We start from the raw sequence: 20839 nt of genomic DNA, 5'->3' as shown, positions 1-20839 counted from the left end.
GTGAATCACAAGAGACCAAGTCAGCCAGATGTCTGCTAAGCAGCGTCTTTATGTCATTAGATGTCCTTAACATCCCTGTACTCCCAGTCTTCCACACAAGGGTGGGGAAGCAAACAACTTCTTTGCTGCTTACTTTCGTCTATCCTACAGTCTTTTTAAGCTTTGCTTTTCTTAGTCCATCCTTTAAGACAAAGAAAGCAAGAGAGCAAAAGCAAACTGAACAGAAATTTGTTTTTCTTTAAACAAGCTGGATTGGATCTTTCACTGGACAAAATGGCTTCACTGGGGTAAACTGAGTTCAGCATGTGGAGTCTTGCTCCAGCTCTGGTCTGAACTGGAAAGCAATACCATGCCTGGAGGATCCAAAGCCATTTGTCAATGGTGCCTTTGGAGACATGCCCTGGTAAATTTGTTATATTTATATGCATTAAAATGCCACTCCTATGTTAGCATAGCTACCAACAACTAATGGCCTTGAATTTGGGAAAAAAATGTTTTCTTGTCATTTAGTAATAATAATAAAATCGAAGACTAAAAGTAAACTTCTAACAGGCATCTTATCTGGATACACAAAGCAAATCCCAGAGAAACGCACAACTGTGTCTGTGCCACCCTGTCAGCCGGTCAACAAATGACACATGAAAATTGCTACCAGTGCATCATCCTTCCCTGACACAGACCGGGATGATTTCCCCCGAACCACTCTGCCTTGCCCTCAGGCAAAAGGTCCCCCGAGCAACCTCCCCTCCCCATGCCCGTCCCCTGTTCCTACCTTCCTCAAGATGCTGGTGGAGCTTTGCTGCAGGTTGTGAACTGCTCCCGTCTCAAATTTTTTCAGCCACACCCAGTCTCCCTGTCCACAATACAGGTGGGTGAATGATAGAGCAAGTCGCTGAACAACAGCTAGCATTGACACCTAGGTCTGAATTCCAGATCCTTGTCTTTGAAAGTGATTGGGGATTTTCAATATTCTTGGCAGTAGATTCTTTCTATATTGCACTCGAATAAAAATATCCACAGAAAACCCTCAAATAAATGTGGTGAGGCAGGACCTTGACCTGGATTAGAGCTTCATACCTGGAAGGTGCATTAGTATCTGATAAAAAATGATAAATTGGTTAAAAAGGAAGGTAACTCTGCCCAGAGCTTTTCTCTAGCATTAATGATCCAGTTTATTTTGTTCCTTTTTGGGAAAAATTGCCATGCCATTTTCTCAAAAAGCTGTGTTTTTAGGAAAGAACTGATGGATGGTGTGAGTTTCTTGGCCACTGCCTGCGCTTAAACTCCATACAGTCCTATTGACACACAGGGAAATTTGATAGCCTTTACTCTGTGTGTTTGGATCCTGTCTTATAGGAAAGGCTCTTATAGAGATGTCACCACCTAAAGGCTCTATTTTGTAAGAAAAGTTCTTCATAGTACCTACCTGTAGGGACATCTCGAACAGGGACCAGACCTGGCAACGCTACATAGGGATGTCAAATACCACCATCCCACATGACTCCAAGTGTCAGGGTGAGGGTTGGGGTAGAGTCACCTTAAACATTGGTAAGTCCCTCCTTGGGAGTAACTTATTTTTACCCTGAGGGTCTGTCAGCAGTATTCACATCCTGGGATCTACTGTACTGCAGCCCAAGACTTGAGCAGCTCAGTAAACGGGAGGGGTGGGAGGAGGCTGCACGAGGTCCCTACCTACCTCATACAAGGCCACACTGGAGGTTTCATGGGTGGCAGCTGTGCTTTTCAAGGAAAAGGAGCGGGTTACGGATTTCAGGCTTCTGCCGTCGGCTGCTACGCTGTTTGCATCAGTCAGACTGTCCAAGGTCAACCTCTGGAAGGCAAGGAGAGCAGGTGCAAGACAGTTACTACCTTTGGATGTAAACTTCCACTCCAGCTCTGCCTTGGGCCATACATTTCACCCGTGCTAGCAACCTCCCAAAGTTCTCATCTCACCTTTCTGAATACCTCGAAAAGGCTCAGAAGGTTGACCCTGTTTAGCACTTTAGGTGATGGAAATGCCATGGCTCGGCGGAGACACCAGATGAGGCAGGCATCTCTGAGCAAGGCATGGGGAAACGTCTCCTCTGGCATGGGCAAGAAGCCTGTATCTGTGCCAGTGACCTCGGCAAAGGCATTGCTCCGCAGCCGTCCGTATCGTTGGCATGGTCCTGGGCATGGCTGTGGTCTATGCCAAAAAACACTCCCGCAGGACATCCCCAGCTCTGGGCAGGAGCCAGCACAGGCCAGGAACGGTTCTCAATAAGTCGTTTGGATGCAGGCACTTTATTTTGGAGGATCAGATGCTTTAGCTATGTGGACATGAACTCTGCTATGCTATCCGACCTCAAGAGCAAAGAATAAGCCCTGGCTGTTTGAATAAAGACAATCAAGGGTACTATTTTACATCATCATAACAGCTTTGACACTGCATGTGCATCTAATCTGAGACTCAAAAACAGTTAGCATATGGGAAATTTGCTGACATGTGGGGGAAAATGAGACATGGAGAAGTGAATAACCTTTCCAGAGCTTCATGGGTATGAAAATACCACACGGCAAACCTGTCTTTGAGTGTCCATTCAGATTACTTTCACAAGTGAAAGGACTTACCTTTTTTTGTAGCTCTGGGTTGATGAAGATGAGGTCATCCAAGGTCAGTATTATCTTGTTAGGACCCCTGAATAGCTGGCTGTTCAAGATACTATGCCTGTGAGATTTGGAGAGCCACAGTTATCATTTTTAGGTAGGTAACCAGTTTACACCACCTCTGAGTCACCCACATCTGGCTTCCCTGCAGTATTAGGAAAGTGCAACATGTGGTGTGGCAGTGAGGATGGACATGCATGAAAGCAGTAGACAAATCATGATGCCCTGACTTGGACTGAAATCCCCTGAGTCAAGGGTTATCCAATTCAGAGACTACAAAAGGGCCTCATCACAAAGAGACATTTTGAGTCCATCTGGTTACAAATATGAATCGGATGTGTATGTAATACATACTTTGTTTCGCTTGGTTTTATTTTTCATATGCCAAATCATTCTCCATTACGAGAGAATAATAGATTTTATTAGACCAGCCAACTTGGCTGGTGAGCAAACAGTTCTCAGGCACACCAGCCTTTCTTAGGGACTGAAACTGAACCACAGGTAATTTATGAAAGCTGCCTGGACACAAGTTACCATCAAAATGTCCTGGCTGAATCTTTATATTGTAGCATGGCACAGTATGAAGCAGACAGCAAGATACCCCCTTGTAATGACTGCAAGATCATACAGAGGGAAAAGCTACAGGGGATGAGCAGTTTGGCTTGCGTGGCATAGTGCAATGCGACGTGGAGGACTTGGAAGCAATATTGCTGAACCAGTGATGTTCCTCTGGGTCAGGAGTAATTAGATCGAGAAGACTGTGCTGATTCAGATCTACTTCTTCCAGGACCTGAGCTGGATGGGATGTCTACCATGTACTGTGTAACACAGGACAAATGCGATTCTGGCATCTCCACAGGATGCTGCTGCCCATTTTCCAAGGGATGACTCTCTGCACTCTTTGACAGGCTACCAGATTTGCAGAATTGCCACAGGCAAGTGAGAAAATTCAGTATAGTTGTCAGACCAGCAAAGACACTCTCTGTTGCTTGGCTGCATCCTGCTACTTGCCCAGCTTCTCTTGAATTTACAAGGCAGAAGAGACCACAAAAAGAAATGGTGCACTGTCAAGGACTATGTGTTCATGGCTTAGTTCAAACAGGCTTACGTCCACTTTGTGCAAATCAATATGAAACGTTCCAGAGTTTCATTGTTAGTTTTTAGCTGGGATTCATCTGACACTAATACCCAACACACGGCCATTTTAGGGACTTGGGGAAGAGGCAGAAGTCATAGCGCATCATTTTGAACCCACTATTTCAATGGATGCCAAGGTCTAACACTGAGCACAAAGCACACTATATCTGTTAGACAGTCAAAAACTCATCAAGCAGGAACAGAGAAGGGAAAGGAAAGCTCCCCCATTGCCCTCAAGATCACTTGTTTTAAGGAGCTTTGTTTACACTACAGCAGATGTCTGATCTGCACACACCTAAGACTTTTCCTGATGAGGTGGGCAATGGGTTACTTTTTGCTAACTGGAGTGTAGGAGCAATCCATTTCACAAGATATCCATCTATCACCACAATTCACTTTTCCACTGCAAGTACCACTCTGGGCTTTTTAGAAGAGCACAGACAGCTTTTTGGAGTTCAGAGGGCGCCTTGGCCAGATAACCACAGGCATTACCTGGGATGATCTTTTATAATCTTTCTCTAACCACTTTGTCCCAAGCCACCCAACTCGTCTTCTCATCTTCATGAAAAAAACCTCATCACTTATGTCCCTTTCAACTGTCCACCTGAAAACCTTGCTTGGTCAATCACATCCTCTCCCCCAAGCATGGAGGAAAGCACCCCTCTGCCGAAAGCAAAGCACAGAAAGTGGGGTAACTCATTTCATGTCATGCTGCAGACCCCTGGCAGTCCCAAGACTAGAGCTCCCACGTTTGAACTCAGACAGCGCTGTGGTTTAAATTTAGTTCCAGACATGCCCTTCCCTAGCATAAATCATCGTCTGAGTCATGCTAGACTTTTTTTCTTCCCTTGCAGATGGCCATACATCTTTACTCATGACTGAGCCTTCCCAAGCACAGTCTGGTACTTGTGAAACAGCTTACGAGTAGGCAGAAAGATTGTCTTTTATTTACGTAATTGTAGAGGCTGGTGGCCAAGGAATAGAGCAGGGTTTTAAAGTACGGGTGGATGGAAGCAACCTCCTCAGTGCCTGTAATTATAAGATATCAGAAGCAGCTGTATGTTATAAGCAGGGGAGCTGTTTGGGGTGTTGGTTGCTGGGTGGCCTTGTATCATCTGGGTTTGGAGGGATGATTCAGGAGTGGAGAGAAAATATGTTTTGGGATGATTTGAAAGGCAAAGCTGGATGGGACAATCCAGGAGCCCTGCTCTGCTGAAGTCATTGCTGCTGAGTAAATATGCCATCTAATTTCAGTCTAATTTCACTCTGATGTCAGTCACACACCATGTAGAGAGCAATAACGAGAGACAGATTACTCCAGTTTGGAGCAGAAGATTAACTAAGGTAATCTTAGTGTCCTTGCCAAAGAGCAACCCATAGCTCCTGGACCAACTAGTCCATGCTGCCTCGTGTCCGCCTTGGATATAGCATCGGGACACAAGTGTGACCTATGTAATTGTTAGAAATGGTCCCTTCCCCAGCAGACTTCTTAATTTGCTCCAAAGATGCCATGCCCAGACCAATATATATGCAATGTGAATGACCAGGGAGCTAGACTCCAGTTCATAACAGGGAGTGGATCAGCTTGGTAATAAAGAGGTATTCTAATTAATTCTCTGAACCCCCTCCGGAGATATTCGCTCTTTCTTTAGCACATGGAGAAAGTAAAGAGAGTCAGCCTAGGTGCTTCACAGGAAACATGATTATATTAGAGACAGAAATCCAGGAAAGAATGATCTGGAGTAAGAAAAAGACATTTAATATGGCAATTTAATATGGCAGCCCACTCAGTATCCATCCTGATGTACTCAAAGCAGATTCCTGTCTTTGGTTTGTATGGCATATTTTACACTTCCAAAGTGACAGTCACCTTCCTAATGCTTCAGAGCCATCGTTCAGCTAACCCTTCCAGCAACAGACTACAACGTTCTTCCAAGCCTGGACTGGATTAAGGGTAGAATGGCTGCTCCTGACACTGCAGAACCAAGGCCCATAGCACGCAAGCCACTGTCACTTAATAAAGTTAACAGATATGTGGCTGGAAAGCAAAGACCACAATCGCGCCTGCTGTGTGTGTTCACGCGGTCTAAACTGCTGACTAAAGCACCAGCCTCCCACAGAAGCTAAAACTGACACCAAACCAAATACATGCTGCAATTCTCACCTGATGAGAGAAGCCAGGCCCACAGCACAAAGCACCAGGGCAAATATCAGCATTACTCCCATAATCATGACTGTAGGCTCAATCCCTGTGCAAAGAGGGGAAAAGAATCAATGAATTAGAAAATCCTTTTGGTTTAGGCAATAATATTGAAAATATCAATATCAGACCATTAGACTATAAAGTCAAATATTCAGCCAGGAGAATTCTAGAAGACAATTTTTATGCAATGTTAATTTGTGAATACACAAATACTTACTGAATTTATTTACAGGAGACTGCAACTACTTTAATTAATTATTTCCATGCACTTTTTTCCTATACTAGACCTAGAGCTCTGGATCCGTGGAAAAAATAGTTTTTCTTAAAGTAAATAAAGACCCGACTCACAGGCAAGATTTAAGTTTTAGAGGCAGCTTCTGCAAAGTTCATAACTTTTGAACATTTGACCCTCTTCTCTCCAGGAACTGAAATGCTGAAAAATCTTTATCATGTGGTACCAAACTGACAGCCAGGGTGAGTCACCAGCCCATCTGGGATTTTTCATTCCTTCTACAGATATCTAACTCTGAAAAGAACCCAAGAGAAGGAGGAGAAGGCTGATGTCCTCCTCAATGGGCCCATCAACAGAATGTATTGGAGACACATACTTTGCACATGAGTGTCTTTGCTAGAGAGCTAAGGAAAGCTGACATGAGCGGATAAGCTAAATTCCAGTGGGAAGTGTTTGCTGTCTCTGTTTCTTCTGGGTTTGTTTTTTTTTTTGGCTGTTTTATTCTGTCTGTATTCAGAGATACTTAAACTCAAACAAGCGTGGAGAACTTTGGGTTGATAAAAAGTTCATGACTCTAAGTCACTCTTGCATCTAAATCACAGGCCTTTTTGCAAGCATAGAAACCTAGAGCTTCCCGGTGAAAGATGCAGGAATTTTTGAAAATTAACGTTCTTTTCAGGAACAGACTGAGTATTTTATCTGAAATATTCCTGTCGGGTTTGGACTTACTTTCTTAGACCAAGGCCCCAGTTTCTGATTGTCTTTGTACATACACTGGAACAGGTTGCCCAGAGAAGTTGTAGATGCTCATCCCTGGATATGTTCAAGGTCAGGTTGGATGAGGCTTTGAGCAAGCTCATCTCGTGAAAGATGTCCCTGCCCGTGGTGTGGGGGTTGGACTTGTTGACCTTTAAATCTTCCTTCCAACAGAAACCATTCCGTCATTCAATGGTACTATGATCACAGAGTCATTAAGGTTGGAAAAGACCTTTAAGATCATTCAAGTCCAACCATCAACACAACACCACCATGCACCACTAAACCATGATTCTGTATAAGAAGTCACTTGGCTTTTGTGCTCCAGCCTGGAACTAGCCCTGTACACTTCCAGCTGAGAAGAAATCCACGCACAGGAGAGTCAATATTTCACACACGTTTCTTCACCTCACAGACAGTGTGGATGAAGACCAAGGTTTCACTCCATCAAAGTGCAATGGAGACACAGCCAGCTTTCTCCAGGAGGTGGTCACCTTGAATACAGGAATGAGCAAGACCGCACCAAGCTAGCCTGGAGGCCAAGGTTTGTTCTTCATGCATAGACAAAGACAGAGTGTTGCGGTCCCCGTAAGAGCAGGTGGCAGCAACCCAATGTTCATCCCTAGGAGGCAAGGGAGCCGCCAAAGATGTGCCCGCCTCCAGAAGGACTGGTGTGAGTGAAGCCAGAACACATAAAGGTCTTGCACAATGCTAAATCTGTGGAAAAGAAGGTCCTGGATCAGCTTAGAGGCAGACTTGCAGGAGACCTAGTGCTCTGGAGCTGTAGTTGTCTGCTAGAAAACTTGTTATTAAAGAGAAAATGAGCTTTGAATAGCCCAGTAATAGGGGCATGGGTTGGTTTTCCTGCTGGACAAAGGAGCAAATTCCACCTGGACAAACCAGTGATGATGTATAGGGGTATGAAAGTCCAGCCTCACATCTCTGCATGGCCTTCTAACATTTTCAGAGAGAATCTGTAACCCAGACCACAATGCAGTAGGAATAATGTGGAGTTCGTTAATGCTCTCCTCTGTATTGAATCAGGTTTTTTTTACTGGTGCTGTCTCCTAAGCTTCTTCAAGTAGCCCCTAAAGACTCCGCTGTCTGAACAAATCTCCTTTGAGAAAAAGCCTCAGAGTAATTATTTTGCTTATTACCATTGCATTTTACAACCCAAAAGTGCTTGACCAGACTCAAGAGGACTCTAAGGCAACATGGTACTTGAAAGAAACTTGTAGAAAACCAAGGAGGGGTAAAAGGTCTCTCCCTGATCATGTCCTTTACTTGAAGTAGGGGCACAGTTACACATCATGACATGAGGACCCTTCCACAGCCGGAAAACATCCAAATCCAATTTCGTTCACTGAAGCAGCACCTGATAAGCTGAGAGCAAGAGCTGGTTGGTGCACAAAATTCACTGGGGTGAACAAGAGACTGTGAAAGGACAAAAGAAGTAAAAAATAAACAGCCAGATAAACAATCTCTAAGGAACAGGAGATAGCGAAAGCAATACCAAAGACCAGAGCACTTGTGTCACTGACAGATGGGCCATTGCAGGAATGATGCAAAGCCTTGAGGAAGCTCAACCAGAACTTTATAACTAATCAGAAGTGAAAGCAAGGTTATCGTGGGTTCATGGGAAAAAGCAAACTTATGGCATACTTGAGGGGACTTGTGGGATTGTGTTAAGCTCATTAGGGGACACTTTAAGGGGACTATAGGAGTATATGAAACTTCTTATGGGATGTTTAAAGGAAGGGAAAAAATGGGGAAAGGAAGGGATGGGGGTGAGTTGGGGAGGCTCAAGGGTGGGATACTGGTCACACGTAAGCATGTTGTGCATTTTTCCAGCCAAATCCTGCACCTGATCATCACAATCTGTCCTACCTTCTTCTTAACCCTTGTTCCTGATTTTTTTCCTGGATGAAGGTGTTCTTTATTCTGCCTGTGCATGACATTTGCAGACTTCAAGTTAGCCTAACCAACAAGTAAGATAAGAGGTCCCGGATCCTGCAACCCGTGAGAGACCACTAGTCTGGAGACCAGCTCCTGCAGAGACCAGAGGGTTTGAGAGCTGGCTATGGGATAATTACAGGTCTGGACCACCTACCGGAGGATGCATCTGTGTGTGTGCTGGGGTTGTGACATGTGCTAGCAAGCTTGTAGCCTGATAATCTGGTGTGTAAGAACAGGATCAGGCCATGTGTTGTCCATGTTTCGGCAGTGCTTGTTGTGGGTAGTGGTACCTGTAATGGCCTTGCTCTCCCGTATGTGCCTGTCGGTGACCGGCTGTGCCTTCACTCTGTGTGTGCGCGCAGGGACACACGTGTACTGGGACTCCTGCTCACCCCCGCTCCTGGTGGACCTGGGGTCAGGAACCACAGCAGCCTGGCAGCTTCACATCCAACCCCCCTCCGACCCTAACTCCATACAAATCCAGACTGAGGCCTGGATTTAATTCTGTCGTAAAAGTCAGTCTCTGAAATATTAGTAATAATAACAATAAATTACCGCTTCACTGACAATTGCCTAGGGCTTTACGTTTTTGTAAAGGTGTGAACATAAAATCTGATCTCTCTAAAAACCAGTGGGATTTTTCCATAGACTGCGGTGGGATGCTGAATTGCTACACACTTCCTAGTAGCAATGCAACATTAGATATATGGTAGCATTATATTTGTCTCTTCTATAGCTTGCCAGCTGCCATAAGATCAGTATATCTCCAATTTCCATGGAGCGACACTGATTTAAACCACTTATGGCTGAGCCAAGGGCAATGTTTTTCTCAGCTGCTGAATGAAATATTCTGTAGATGTGGTTAATTTTGTCTCTTTAAGTCATATCCTGGAGCAGTAGGAGTAAATGTTTAGTGTTATAAGTAAATATGTCAAGTGGAGGCTAAGTATCCTACCCTGATATTTTGGTTTCCCTGTGGACTTTAAAACTGCACCACAGTTGCCTCAAATTAAAAATAATAAGTAAAACCAGTGCCCAGTCTTGCAAACCAAGGAAGCAGCACAGATATCTCTGCCCCAAAGTCTTCAGTTGCCACCTCTGTTGTCTACAGTAACTCAAATTGTTTTGAGTAATTATTACCATCTTTTCTTGATGAGGTGAGCTCTGATGATCCTTAAAGCTGCATAGCTAATTGGTGAAGAAGCTGGCGTTAACCCAGCATCTGCTGTTGTGCAGCTCTCTTAGGCTGTCTTCAATGCAAATCCTCTTAGTGCCCTGTCCCTCAGAAGGACAGGGCATGGTGCCGGCTGGAGCCTCTGGCATCTATTGATTGCTCTCAAAATAGGCAGATGTTGACTGTTAGATCCGGAAAACTCTTTCCACAACTGTGGCAACCACCTTATTGACCTAATAAGCAATAAGAGAGTCTTGAGGATCAATAGTGTGATCTCTGTATAGGACTCCTATTACAAACAGCATTATGACTGGTCATATTTATATGAAGTTCTTGAGTTTAGGGTTTTCTCTTTGGGATGGTCTCCCCTGGAGTAAGAGAAAAGATTAAATAAGTAAGAAGCATGGATCTAATGTCATTTGACCCTGTTTTTTTTGTCTTTCTTACCTCCAGTGCAGAGAACATCTGGATCAAACCAACAGCTGGAGTCTGGCTTGGGTGGAGCTCTGCTGGGAAAGTGGATTGCCCGGCCTAGGGACTTCACAGAGTCTGAAGACATGTCCAGCAAGTGGGTTGGGAAGAGCTTGTTCCCACAACCATCTGTGTCCAGTATCACATAGTTGCTCAGCCCCTTCCCACAGTTGTCTGTCTCCACCCGGTGATTAAAGCCAGGGAAACTGAAGTTTTTTGTGTGCTCAGCTATGTTAGCTCCTGAGATTCTGACTCCTTTCCTCTGAGCACTGTCTATAGCCATTGCCATGAAGTAAATGGCATCATAGATTGTTCCAAAAAGTGGAGAAACCTGAAAGTACAGGAGAAATTGAGGTCAAGATATACTGCTGCCTGTCTCTAGTTTGAGATCTGTGGCAAAAGATGTCCCACTGGCTAAGCTGTAAACTCAAGAACCGAGACACCTGAGCATTAAGGCCTACAAAGTAATGGATTTGAAGAATCTTAGGTTGAAGGTAGCTCCGGGTCAACACAATATATGTGTGACTTTTTGAATATCTGTCTTTTCTTATGGTTGCTTCCCAAAATACAATTTCAAAATATTTTTAAAACCATGTAGAATTGTTTTATCATGGAAAGAGCCAAGACTCAGAGCCTGTTGTTCAGTTGGCATTTTATCACTGCCTGCCTCAAAGCACTGCACTAAAACATCTTCCAAAATAGAAGATCAAAGCCAGAGTTTTGCCTCCCTACCCAGGCAGGAAAAACATCATGACCAAAGGGTTGGTTCTCTCTGTCAGAGCATTGTTTATTCCTAAGGCATAAAACCAACAAAGCAGAGCCACAGCAAACTTGTTCTCCGAGGTACTGGAGCCTTTTCTCCTCACATTGCTCCCTTCTGTGCCAGACTTGATTTAGGTACCTAAAAATTTCCCCTCCCCTAAAAACACACATAGTGGCTTTTGTAATAACATGGTCATTCACCGCTCGTAGGTGAAGAGAGACTATAGCCATATACACTCGTGATAAAATGAGGAGTGCAGTTGAGAGCCATAGAATTTGGCATCTGTGGTGGGATTCGTTGACCAGATGTAAACACCTACAATGAAGAATCCTACACTCAGCATAGTTAACCTGGGCTCTCATTATAGTGAAGGGAAAGAAATGAATGTTTTCGAGACATGATTCATGTCCTCCTGACGTAGACATCCGTGCAGATCGAATAAATCATGCCTTAAAAGTACTTATAATTTTTTGAAAGACCATAGTGAGATTTGAAAATTAGCTCAGCTGAATCCTGAATCTCTTCACCAGTATGACACCTTCCCCAATTCTTCTTGCAATGTTTACAAGGTTGCAACTAACTTGTTTTTTTATAAGGCTACTGGTGACATTTAGATAATTGTGCTGACAAAGAATAACTGACTATAGTGCTGAAAAGAATGAGGCAACAATGATCCTAAGTCTTTCCCTCTAGGAAGCATCCACTATTTCATTTGTCTGTCGCATCCCCCCACATTCTTAGGCATGTGGACACCTTACTCTGGTGCCTTACAAACTCCACGGACTTTGTCCACCTTAGGAAACACCTCTTCAGCTTGGACCTACTGCAGCTAGCACACGGCGAACCAAATCTGAGAGCCTCAGTGACAACCCTTTCTTTTGCATCCCCAGCGTGGTCCTGCAGTTGAACTAATTGAGTTAGATGATTGCCAGACATTCAGGAGAAATATCCTTTCCAAATTGAATGCGGACCTCTTCCAGCTTTCACCAAATTTTTCTCAAAAGAAAAGCACACAGTCTGGGTCGTCTCTCACCTGTACTTTCTCTATAACTATTGCTTGTCTCATGTCTTCCACTACCAGGTCCCAGAAAAGTATGAGAGAGAATATTTACCTCTCTGGCTTCCAAATCCCTGGTTATTTCACCACTTTCTTTAGCTTCCCTGAATGCATCATAGAAAGTCCTTTCTCCGGAGTCCAGTGTGATAGTCAGCACAGCATCATATGCTTCCTGGAGCTTGCTGTCGTTATCAAAAACATTGAATGAGTAGTTTTGGTAAGGAAGACTGTACAGTAAAGTGTCGTATGGAACAAAGACGTATCTTCCATCTGCTAGTCCCATTTCCAGAGCTTTTGTGAGTAAGGTGGCCTGTGCCTGCCCTCCAATGAGCACAGAATGCATGCACAGGAGTATAACTGAAACACAGAGATCACAGACAGTATGGTTAACCCATTTGGGATTTTCAACACAAAATATCTTCCCTCCCACCCCCAAAGAGCTGTCTGAACTGCTGTATCAGGTCAGATTCTAACGGTCCCCCAGCAATGTTATATGCTGAGGAAATTGGAAGCTACACCACTTTTGATCAACTTGTGGAGGTCTGCAGCATGTAGCGAAGGAGGCTGTGAGCATTACCTGTTCCTGGAGCCACACAGAAGGAGGACTGGAGAGAAATTTTGACAGAAGTGAGGCATGGACTAACATGATGGGCAGTGGTGGTCATTGCTGTCATTGACTGAGAGACATGAGCTTTCCCTTTTTGTGCCCTGAGCTGACAGACAGTCATTAGCAGTGCCCAAGCTCCACCTGTTCACCCTGTCGTCATATATACAAATTTTAGGTTGCGTACTGTGTTGTGTTGCAACATCTGGTCCATGCCTGGTTGTCCCAGAGTCTGTGCCTTTGCCTGCAAAATGCCATGGGGCCAATGTCCCCATGTCTGGTGGAGAGATTTGAAATCCAGGGGTATCTGTTTAACAGGCTTTCCATGGTGCTCACTGGCCTTTCATGAAAGGAAGCACTCCTGATTTTTTATCGAAGACAGCATTTCAAAACTCCAACAGTGAGAAGAGCAAAGTAGGGCAATGATCATAGAATCATAGAATCATAGAACATAGAATCTTTGGGATGGAAGGGACCTTTCAAGGCCATCTAGTCCAACCCCCCTGCCATGAGCAGGGACATGCCCAGCTAGAGCAGGTTGCTCAGAGCCCCGTCCAGCCTGACCCGGGATGTTTCCAGGGATGGGGCATTGACCACCTCTCTGGGCAACCTGGGCCACGGTTTCACCATCCTCAGTGTCAAAAATTTCTTCCTTAGATCTAGTTGAAATCTCCTCTTTCTTAGTTTAAAACCCTTTGTCCTGTCACAACAGGCCTTGCTAAAAAGTCCATCCCCATCTTTCCTGTAAGCCCCTGTAAGTCCTGGCAGGCTGCAGTAAGGTCTCCCTGGAGCCTTCTCTGCTCCAGGCTGAACCCACTCAGCTCTCCCAGCCTGTCCTCACAGCAGAGCTCTTCCAGCCCTTGGGGCATTTTTGATGGGAAGGAAAGTTGCATAGGAGACCTGCCTGCTACTAAACCAGGAGGGAGCAGGATTGCTAGAGTAGCCGTGGTCTCTCCTCAGAAGACGTGACCTTGGTAAAGTAGAAGCTGAAGTGAACAAGAGCATTTTCAGGTTGCTGAATTACAGGAAAGAAATGGGTGCTTCGAGGCAGTGATTCATCCCATATTATAGCATAGAGCTTAAGCTGGTTGGATGAATCATATTTGAAGAGGGACTAGTTCTCTCCACTGGTTGTGAAAGCAGCCCATCATCTCTAACTCACATGGAGAGCTGTGATGGTGATGAGATGAATCCACTCAAGGTGTATTTGGACTCAAGCATAGATATGAGCACCGATAAAACTCCAAGTTGGACAGCACCTTGCTACCCTTGTTAGTCTTTGGCATAAAGGTCAAAGTCTTGGCTAAAAATACATCCTCATCTGGATTCACAGTCCTGACTGCAGAGGTGTGCATCCAGGATCAGAGCTCTAGCACAGACTTCCTAACAAGGCTCTGAACTAGAGAAACATGATATTTTTCCCACATGAAAACAGATCATTCTTTACTACATGTGCTGTACATCAACAAGGGTCCTTCCACTGCTTTAGTAAGTGGTATAGAACACTGGATTTCATTTCTGATACCTTCACTGAACACAGGTAACAAGGACACAGCGTCAAAGCATGAGATCTTTGATAATCCAGAATCCAAAAGACCATAAATATAAAACTTCCCTCTTTACACTTGACAGACACCCGTCTACCAAATATTATCTTTTCAGACAAGCTGGACACAATCTTACATGTTGTAGAAGACTGTTTTGCCCTATCTCCATCACATACAAAATGCCCAACATTCTTCTATGTGAAGCCCTGGCTCCATTAAGGTCAGAGATAAATTTCTGCTTGACTTAAATGACTTCAAAATGTCCTTCTTTAAGCTATGTACATTGAATAACAATGCAGTCCTACCCTGAAGAAATTTAAAAAAGGGAATGAGATGCAAAGCACTTACTTCTAATGCCGTCAACTTCTTTAATCTCATTCCAGGTGTCTTCAATGCCTTTTTCTCCTTTACGCGTGGATGTAACAATGCCTACAGGAAGTCCCTGGTTCCTGAGTGCACTTGCTAAGTTGTTGGCTGTGTCCATCCAAATATCCTCATTGGAAGCAATGATGCCAACATGAGCCCAGCTAAAATATTTCATTATTGTAAACAAAACTCGGGTTGGAGAGGGAAGGGTCCTTGCAAATGTAGGGTGGTGGATGCTGGAATCCAGTTTATAATTGATGCACATCCATGAGAAGATGGCTTTATTCCAGTTTTCCCCTAAAAGTGTAGCCACCTCACAGAAGCCAGGGTTCAGGGGGCCTATGAAAGCTGAGGAAAGCTTTTCAAAGTCAATGAATCTAAGCAGAGCTCTTGATGTCTCACATTCTTCTTGAAGGACCACATAATCCAGCCTGTGGCCAAGATCTAGAGAAGGATCTTTGCTTATTCGTCCCACTGCTAACCTGGCAGCCACATGGGGAAATGCTTTGGAAAAGAAGGGGTCACAGTCCCAGGGTCCGAGAAGTCCAATTTTAAAAATGGAACAATGTGCTGAAGAGCAAAGTAGGATTATTCCCAACAGCAGCCACCAGAGAGCCGGAAAAAATGCCTTGAATGAATTTCTAATGTTGAACTGATGCAATCTCATGTGCCTTGACAGCACCCAGAACAAGCTGTCAGCGCACAGTAGGAGAAATGACATTGTTTTACAGGTGGGTAGATCTGTGCCGAGTTCTTCAAGAAGCCAGGCAGTGCATTATCAGCTGCTGGAAGAAAAGTAGATTACATTTGCCTTCCTGTTTATGTACTTGTTCAGTGCATGTAGAAGCTGAGTCATCCCAAATTACACAACAGGTCTCAAGGCGTAAGTCTATAAGGTGCCAAAACCCTGCACAGAGACGTGGACATGCACCACACGAACCACTGCACCACGCAGACGAGCGTCCAACCAGTGTCAGTTAGACATACCATAGCCCTTAAACGCACACCTACAGAAACATTTTTGAATTCTTTGCAATATATTCTGAAACCAGGCAGTGAAGAGTGAGTCTGCTTTGTTTGCAGCAGTAAACAAAACCTGTGGATACACTACGTTTTTGGTTCTTCAGAAGGATAATTCCCAAATCAGACAGACAAGCACACTTACAAGAAAATAAAAAAAGGTGAAACACACTAAGCCAGCAACTTTTACCAATCTAAAATGCTCAGTTAGTTTTGAACATGAATCACAGCCCATACAAACATAAACACACACACACAAATATAGACCCATATATACATGTGCTTAGAGATTCATGTGTATGTGCACATGATTTTAAAACTTTCTGAAATGCTTTTTCAAGGACAACTCATGGCAGGGTAACAGGTAATCACAAAATGGGGGAAAAGGAGGATTATGATCTGAATTTAGATAAAGAACTGTTAAAAAACTGTCAGGGCAGAAGCTTTGTATTCACTCTTATCTTAAAATATTCTTGGTAAAGACTAGGAGCCATAGGGGTTTTGGAGGAATAAAAACCTCACTTTTCACAGCCAGGCACAGAAGTCGCAAACCCAAAACAGTTTCCCCACCATCTGCAGTGTCACCCTGTGGCTTAGAAAATTTGCTGATCCAAGCAGGTTTGTGCTCTAAAAATAGCAGTCCCCTTCTATCAGCTTACCTGTTCATTACTGGAAAGTATTTTTATTCTGGATCCTCAGCCACCAAGATATGCAGTGCAGAGCACCGCAATGCAGCGTGTGTTGTAAATGCAGCCGCAGGACATCTAGCCTGATGGAGAGAGACCTCCAGCAGGAGCCACCCACCAGCAGAGCAGCTTCTCACCGGCGGCAGTGGCTATCCTCAGTCGTGGGTCCCATTTCAAGGATAGACGATGCACGGTCAGCCTCCCCTGCAAGTGCGCTTGGGTGCCCACTTCCTTCAACTTCTTGCTCGCATGGGCCACTCCAACTGGGTGGGACCCTCCGTGCCATGTCAAAAGCTTCCTATGTCCATTTGGGAGAGGGCCGTCCTTCTTCTCCAGGGTTTCACGACTTGGGATACGTCTCGTCAAGCCCTTAGTTCCTCGACGAAGGCCTTGCAGAGCTCCAAGGCTGCCTCACCGAAGTGCCTCAATGTAGAGGCGTACTCATATCTAGGTTAGCAATTGTAGGGATGGCATCTTAAAGCTCTGCCCTTGGATTAGTGGGATTTAGCTCCTGGGATCTGCTCCTGCAGAAGAGCTCCTTAAGTCTCTCTGCACCGCAGCAGGGATGGCTCTTCTTCTGCCCTGTAAGCAGCAGAGACAAGAGCTATTTTAGGTTTGGGATAAGCAGAATATTTGATTTCAGGCTTTACCATCCTGCTGATGTGTTACGTTCCCCTTTTCCCTGTCTCTTCCTTGTATCCATCATGAAACACACAAGAGCTTTTTACACGTCCATCACAGTCGTCTTGGTTATTTCCCTGGGTCCTCTAGATATCTTCATACAGCTCAGGCCTGCACTAACCCTCTCCACACACCTTCCTTCCCCAGTGGACCTGGCAATAAAACCGTCATCCTGGAAAGACCTTGAATGTCTCCACGGCTGTCCTAGCTAGGAAACGCCTTGCAATAATTTAGCCGAGGTCACAGGACCAGCGCTTGTGGTCTAGAGGGAACTGTTTGAAATTCAACCTTTTAGCAGTATTAACTGCAAATACATCATATAAATTATACACATCTCATTGGTGTATGTTCAGGAGCAGTTCTTCATGACTAATGATTGAGGGAAGCCACAAAGTCTTTCAGACGCAGTAGGGAGAGCAGCACTCTCCTTCCATTTCATTCATTTCCTCCCATTCATTCGTTTCCTTGCACGGCCCAGATCCATAAAGGTTCCTGGACACGTGCTTCATTGAAGCTGAAGCTTCATTGAAGCTGGTACAGCTCAAGGCAGTTATCAGGAATTACCAGGTCGCTTCACATTCCAAAAGTGCCTAAAATACATGCTAGCATCAAGCGTAAACTCAGAACATTGCTTTGTATGCTACTAGTGCATTAGCTCTTGACACTAGATTTTAAGTAAAGCATGAAATTAAATAAAGTTTTTGCAGCTAGGACACTGAATTTTTTAAACTGAACTTAAAAATTTGACTTATCCATATACAAATAATACCTACGTCACTATCCGTATGGGATATGCTCACTGCTGTCTTATTTCTTTCAGTATTGACAATGGTGCTGCACAGTTTAATTCCACTCAGGGTCAGTAGTCTCAAAGTCTCCTGGAGTAGCTGCAAAACCCAGTCCCTCACCTCTAGGGGACGTTTATAGCATTAAAATCTCCTGTGTTGAAAAAAATGTGAGTCAGGCACCCAACAATGAAAGATTAAAAAATAATCAACTTGGGGGTCTATTTATTAGCATAATTACTCTGACCCTTAATGGCACATATTTTTCCATAGCCAAGTGGGTTGAAACCTTTATCACTTTCTCCCTTTTTTTCTCCTTCTTCTTTGGCAGTGAAAGAAAAGAGTCTCCTGCAATCAAGTGAAAAGCTGGTTGTCCCAAACCGCTCTGCCTCGTCTGTCCCGTGCTTAGGGTACTCGGGAAATTCCCATTTTTGCAAAACAAGCTGGGTCCTGGCACTGCCCGATTTGCCTCAATAATGAACAAACGAGGTAAACCAAGCAGCTGAGGCAAAAAAAAAAAAAAAAAAAAAAAAAAAAAAAAAAAAAAGAGCGTTATTAAGGTAATCCATCTGGCTGGAATCGACATTAAAGTTTAAAACCTTGCGTACGCCTCCAAACCTTGCTTTTTTCTCACATCTGGAGCTCACCGTTACTGCAACAACCACATCACGGAGCAAAGAGTTCTTTGCAACGCTGGGTTACTCGCACACCGACGCTCTTCGACTCTCCCGGTGAGAGATGCGCCCGTTCCCCACGGGAAGGCTGAGCCACAGCCGTATCGCTTTGCTTTAAATTTTTAGGGCAGAAGAGGGTGCTGTAATCTCTCGGTCTGACCTCCCGCCTCAGCCTGGCCAAACAGCCCCCCCGGAGCTGCCGCTGCTCTGAGCTCTTCGAGCATCCTGGAAATAAAACGCGTTTTGTGATGAGTTGTACCAGAGGGTACCGCTGAAGAAAGCTGATTTCTCTGGAAACCATCTGCAGCCAGCAGAGAGAGGCAGGGAAAAGCCTTGGCTCCTCTTCTGACTCTCCCTGCAAAAAAGTCTTGTATCTCCACTGATTATAGAGAAAATCGAGGGAGAGCAGCATGGCAACACTCCCGTTAGCCTTTCGTCCTCAGAGCCTTAATTAAAAGCTCCAGTCTCTGAAGATCTACCAGCTTCCCACGTCTATTATTCCAACTATTAATTACCCTCAACATTAAAAATACCCACTTAATGTCTGGTGTGTCTGGCTTCAGCTTCCTGCAACTGGCTCTCACTCCACCTTTGCCTGAGAAAGAAAAACCCGGGAAGCACAATAAGTATCACCTCCCTGTAGACATTTGCACACCATAATTAGCTCACATCCTAGTCATCCTGGAGTAAAATAAGGAAACAGCTCCTTAAGGCTTTTGCCATAGCGCATGCTTTCAGGATTTCATCCTTGTAACACTCTTTTGACATTCATTTTTAATTTTCCTTTGCTTAGCTAAATTAGAAACAGAATCCATTAGTGAGCCTCACTCCTTATCGCTGAATATAGAGGTGATGGCATCTTTTATCACCTATCTGAGTTTTCTCCACTTTAATTCTATAGCTCAGATGAACACAGCTGCAGCATCACCGTTTTCAAGCCTGTCTCTGCTTTCCTTGATGCAAACCTCTGCCTTGCAAGTGTGGTATGAATTCTTTGTTCCCAGATGTATATAAACCTGTCTGGTTTTAGTTTAGTGGATACTTCTTAAATATGTCCATTTAATGAGAGGTCCAGACTAACCTGCAAGTTTTATGAATAATGATTTTTCTGTTTATTCCGGATAATGTGATACAGTTATTGAACAGCACTGCAAAAAATGAGATCCCAGAGGCCCCACTAGAAATCACTACTGAAGGAGGCTCCTCATCCACTTTCTTACTTAAAAGTATCAATTAATCTTTTTTTTATTTCTTTAGGATGTGGACATACTGACTGTATAGCACTATTTTTCTCCCTCAGTATCACCTTTCAGTAGGATGACAATTTGTAGGTGTTTAAGAAGACAACGCCACTACTTGACTTTACATGCCAAACTTGTGACTTGATTACAGAAATTATGTAAAGTCAGACTGACAGGATTTATTACCGCTCCAGCCTCACTGCCTAGCATTAGTTAACCTCCATCCTTTAATTCTTTACAAGTTGCTCCCCATTTTGTCCTTTCCATGACTTTGAGTATGCTTGATGTCGGCCCAGTTAGACACCAGTTTCTTGGCCATGCAGCACAGGAAGGGTTTGATGTCCCATGGTTTTGGTGGGGCTGGTTTTTTTGGGAGGGAGTGTCCTGCTGTGCCATATTGACCTCTTTTCAAGTTGCAGTCCAGCACGTGGAATCCCTTTTTCTCCAGATTATCTGGTTTGCATCAGAGCAGGTATACATCAGCCTTGAAGAGTCCTGGAGAGTCAAGTTCAAGCGAGTCCACTTCTTTCCAAAAATGGCTGGATTTATTTGATTTTCTTGGAAGCTGATTTTGTAGCCTGTGAGATCTGAAGTCTCTGGCAATAGCATTAGTGGAATACATGACGTTGCAGGTAGTTTGCACAGTCAATATTAGAGATGGCAGGAAACAGTGTCCTAACACTGGATGAGGTATTTATACATGTATTTATTTGGGCATCAAAACCTGATGTTTAATTTGACAGCCTCACCCCCAGAAGCTCATTATATAGCAATACATAGAGAAATGCTCCTCTTCCAGGAGATATTTCCAAACCTCTTAGAATCCAGCTCTGATTCAAG

At 44.2% G+C, this 20839-nt stretch overlaps 1 protein-coding gene across 1 annotated transcript in view; it reads right to left on the bottom strand.

The window, feature by feature from the left end:
- GUCY2F (guanylate cyclase 2F, retinal) overlaps positions 1 to 15633 on the bottom strand; it is a gene marked incomplete at both ends in the record, with an annotated part of 44327 nt that extends 28694 nt beyond the window's left edge. Inside the window, 7 exons of the mRNA XM_082015001.1 lie at positions 773 to 853; positions 1697 to 1831; positions 2611 to 2707; positions 5948 to 6032; positions 10552 to 10906; positions 12451 to 12752; positions 14895 to 15633. Of these exons, the coding sequence (XP_081871127.1) occupies positions 773 to 853; positions 1697 to 1831; positions 2611 to 2707; positions 5948 to 6032; positions 10552 to 10906; positions 12451 to 12752; positions 14895 to 15633 (1794 nt within the window). The remainder of the gene's footprint in view (positions 1 to 772; positions 854 to 1696; positions 1832 to 2610; positions 2708 to 5947; positions 6033 to 10551; positions 10907 to 12450; positions 12753 to 14894) is intronic.
- Positions 15634 to 20839: the final 5206 nt, after the last annotated feature.

The sequence above is a fragment of the Phaethon aethereus genome (assembly GCF_964289735.1).
Source record: "Phaethon aethereus genome assembly, chromosome: 1".
Taxonomy (NCBI): Eukaryota; Metazoa; Chordata; class Aves; order Phaethontiformes; family Phaethontidae; genus Phaethon; species Phaethon aethereus.
This window is presented reverse-complemented; position numbering and strand designations above follow the sequence as displayed.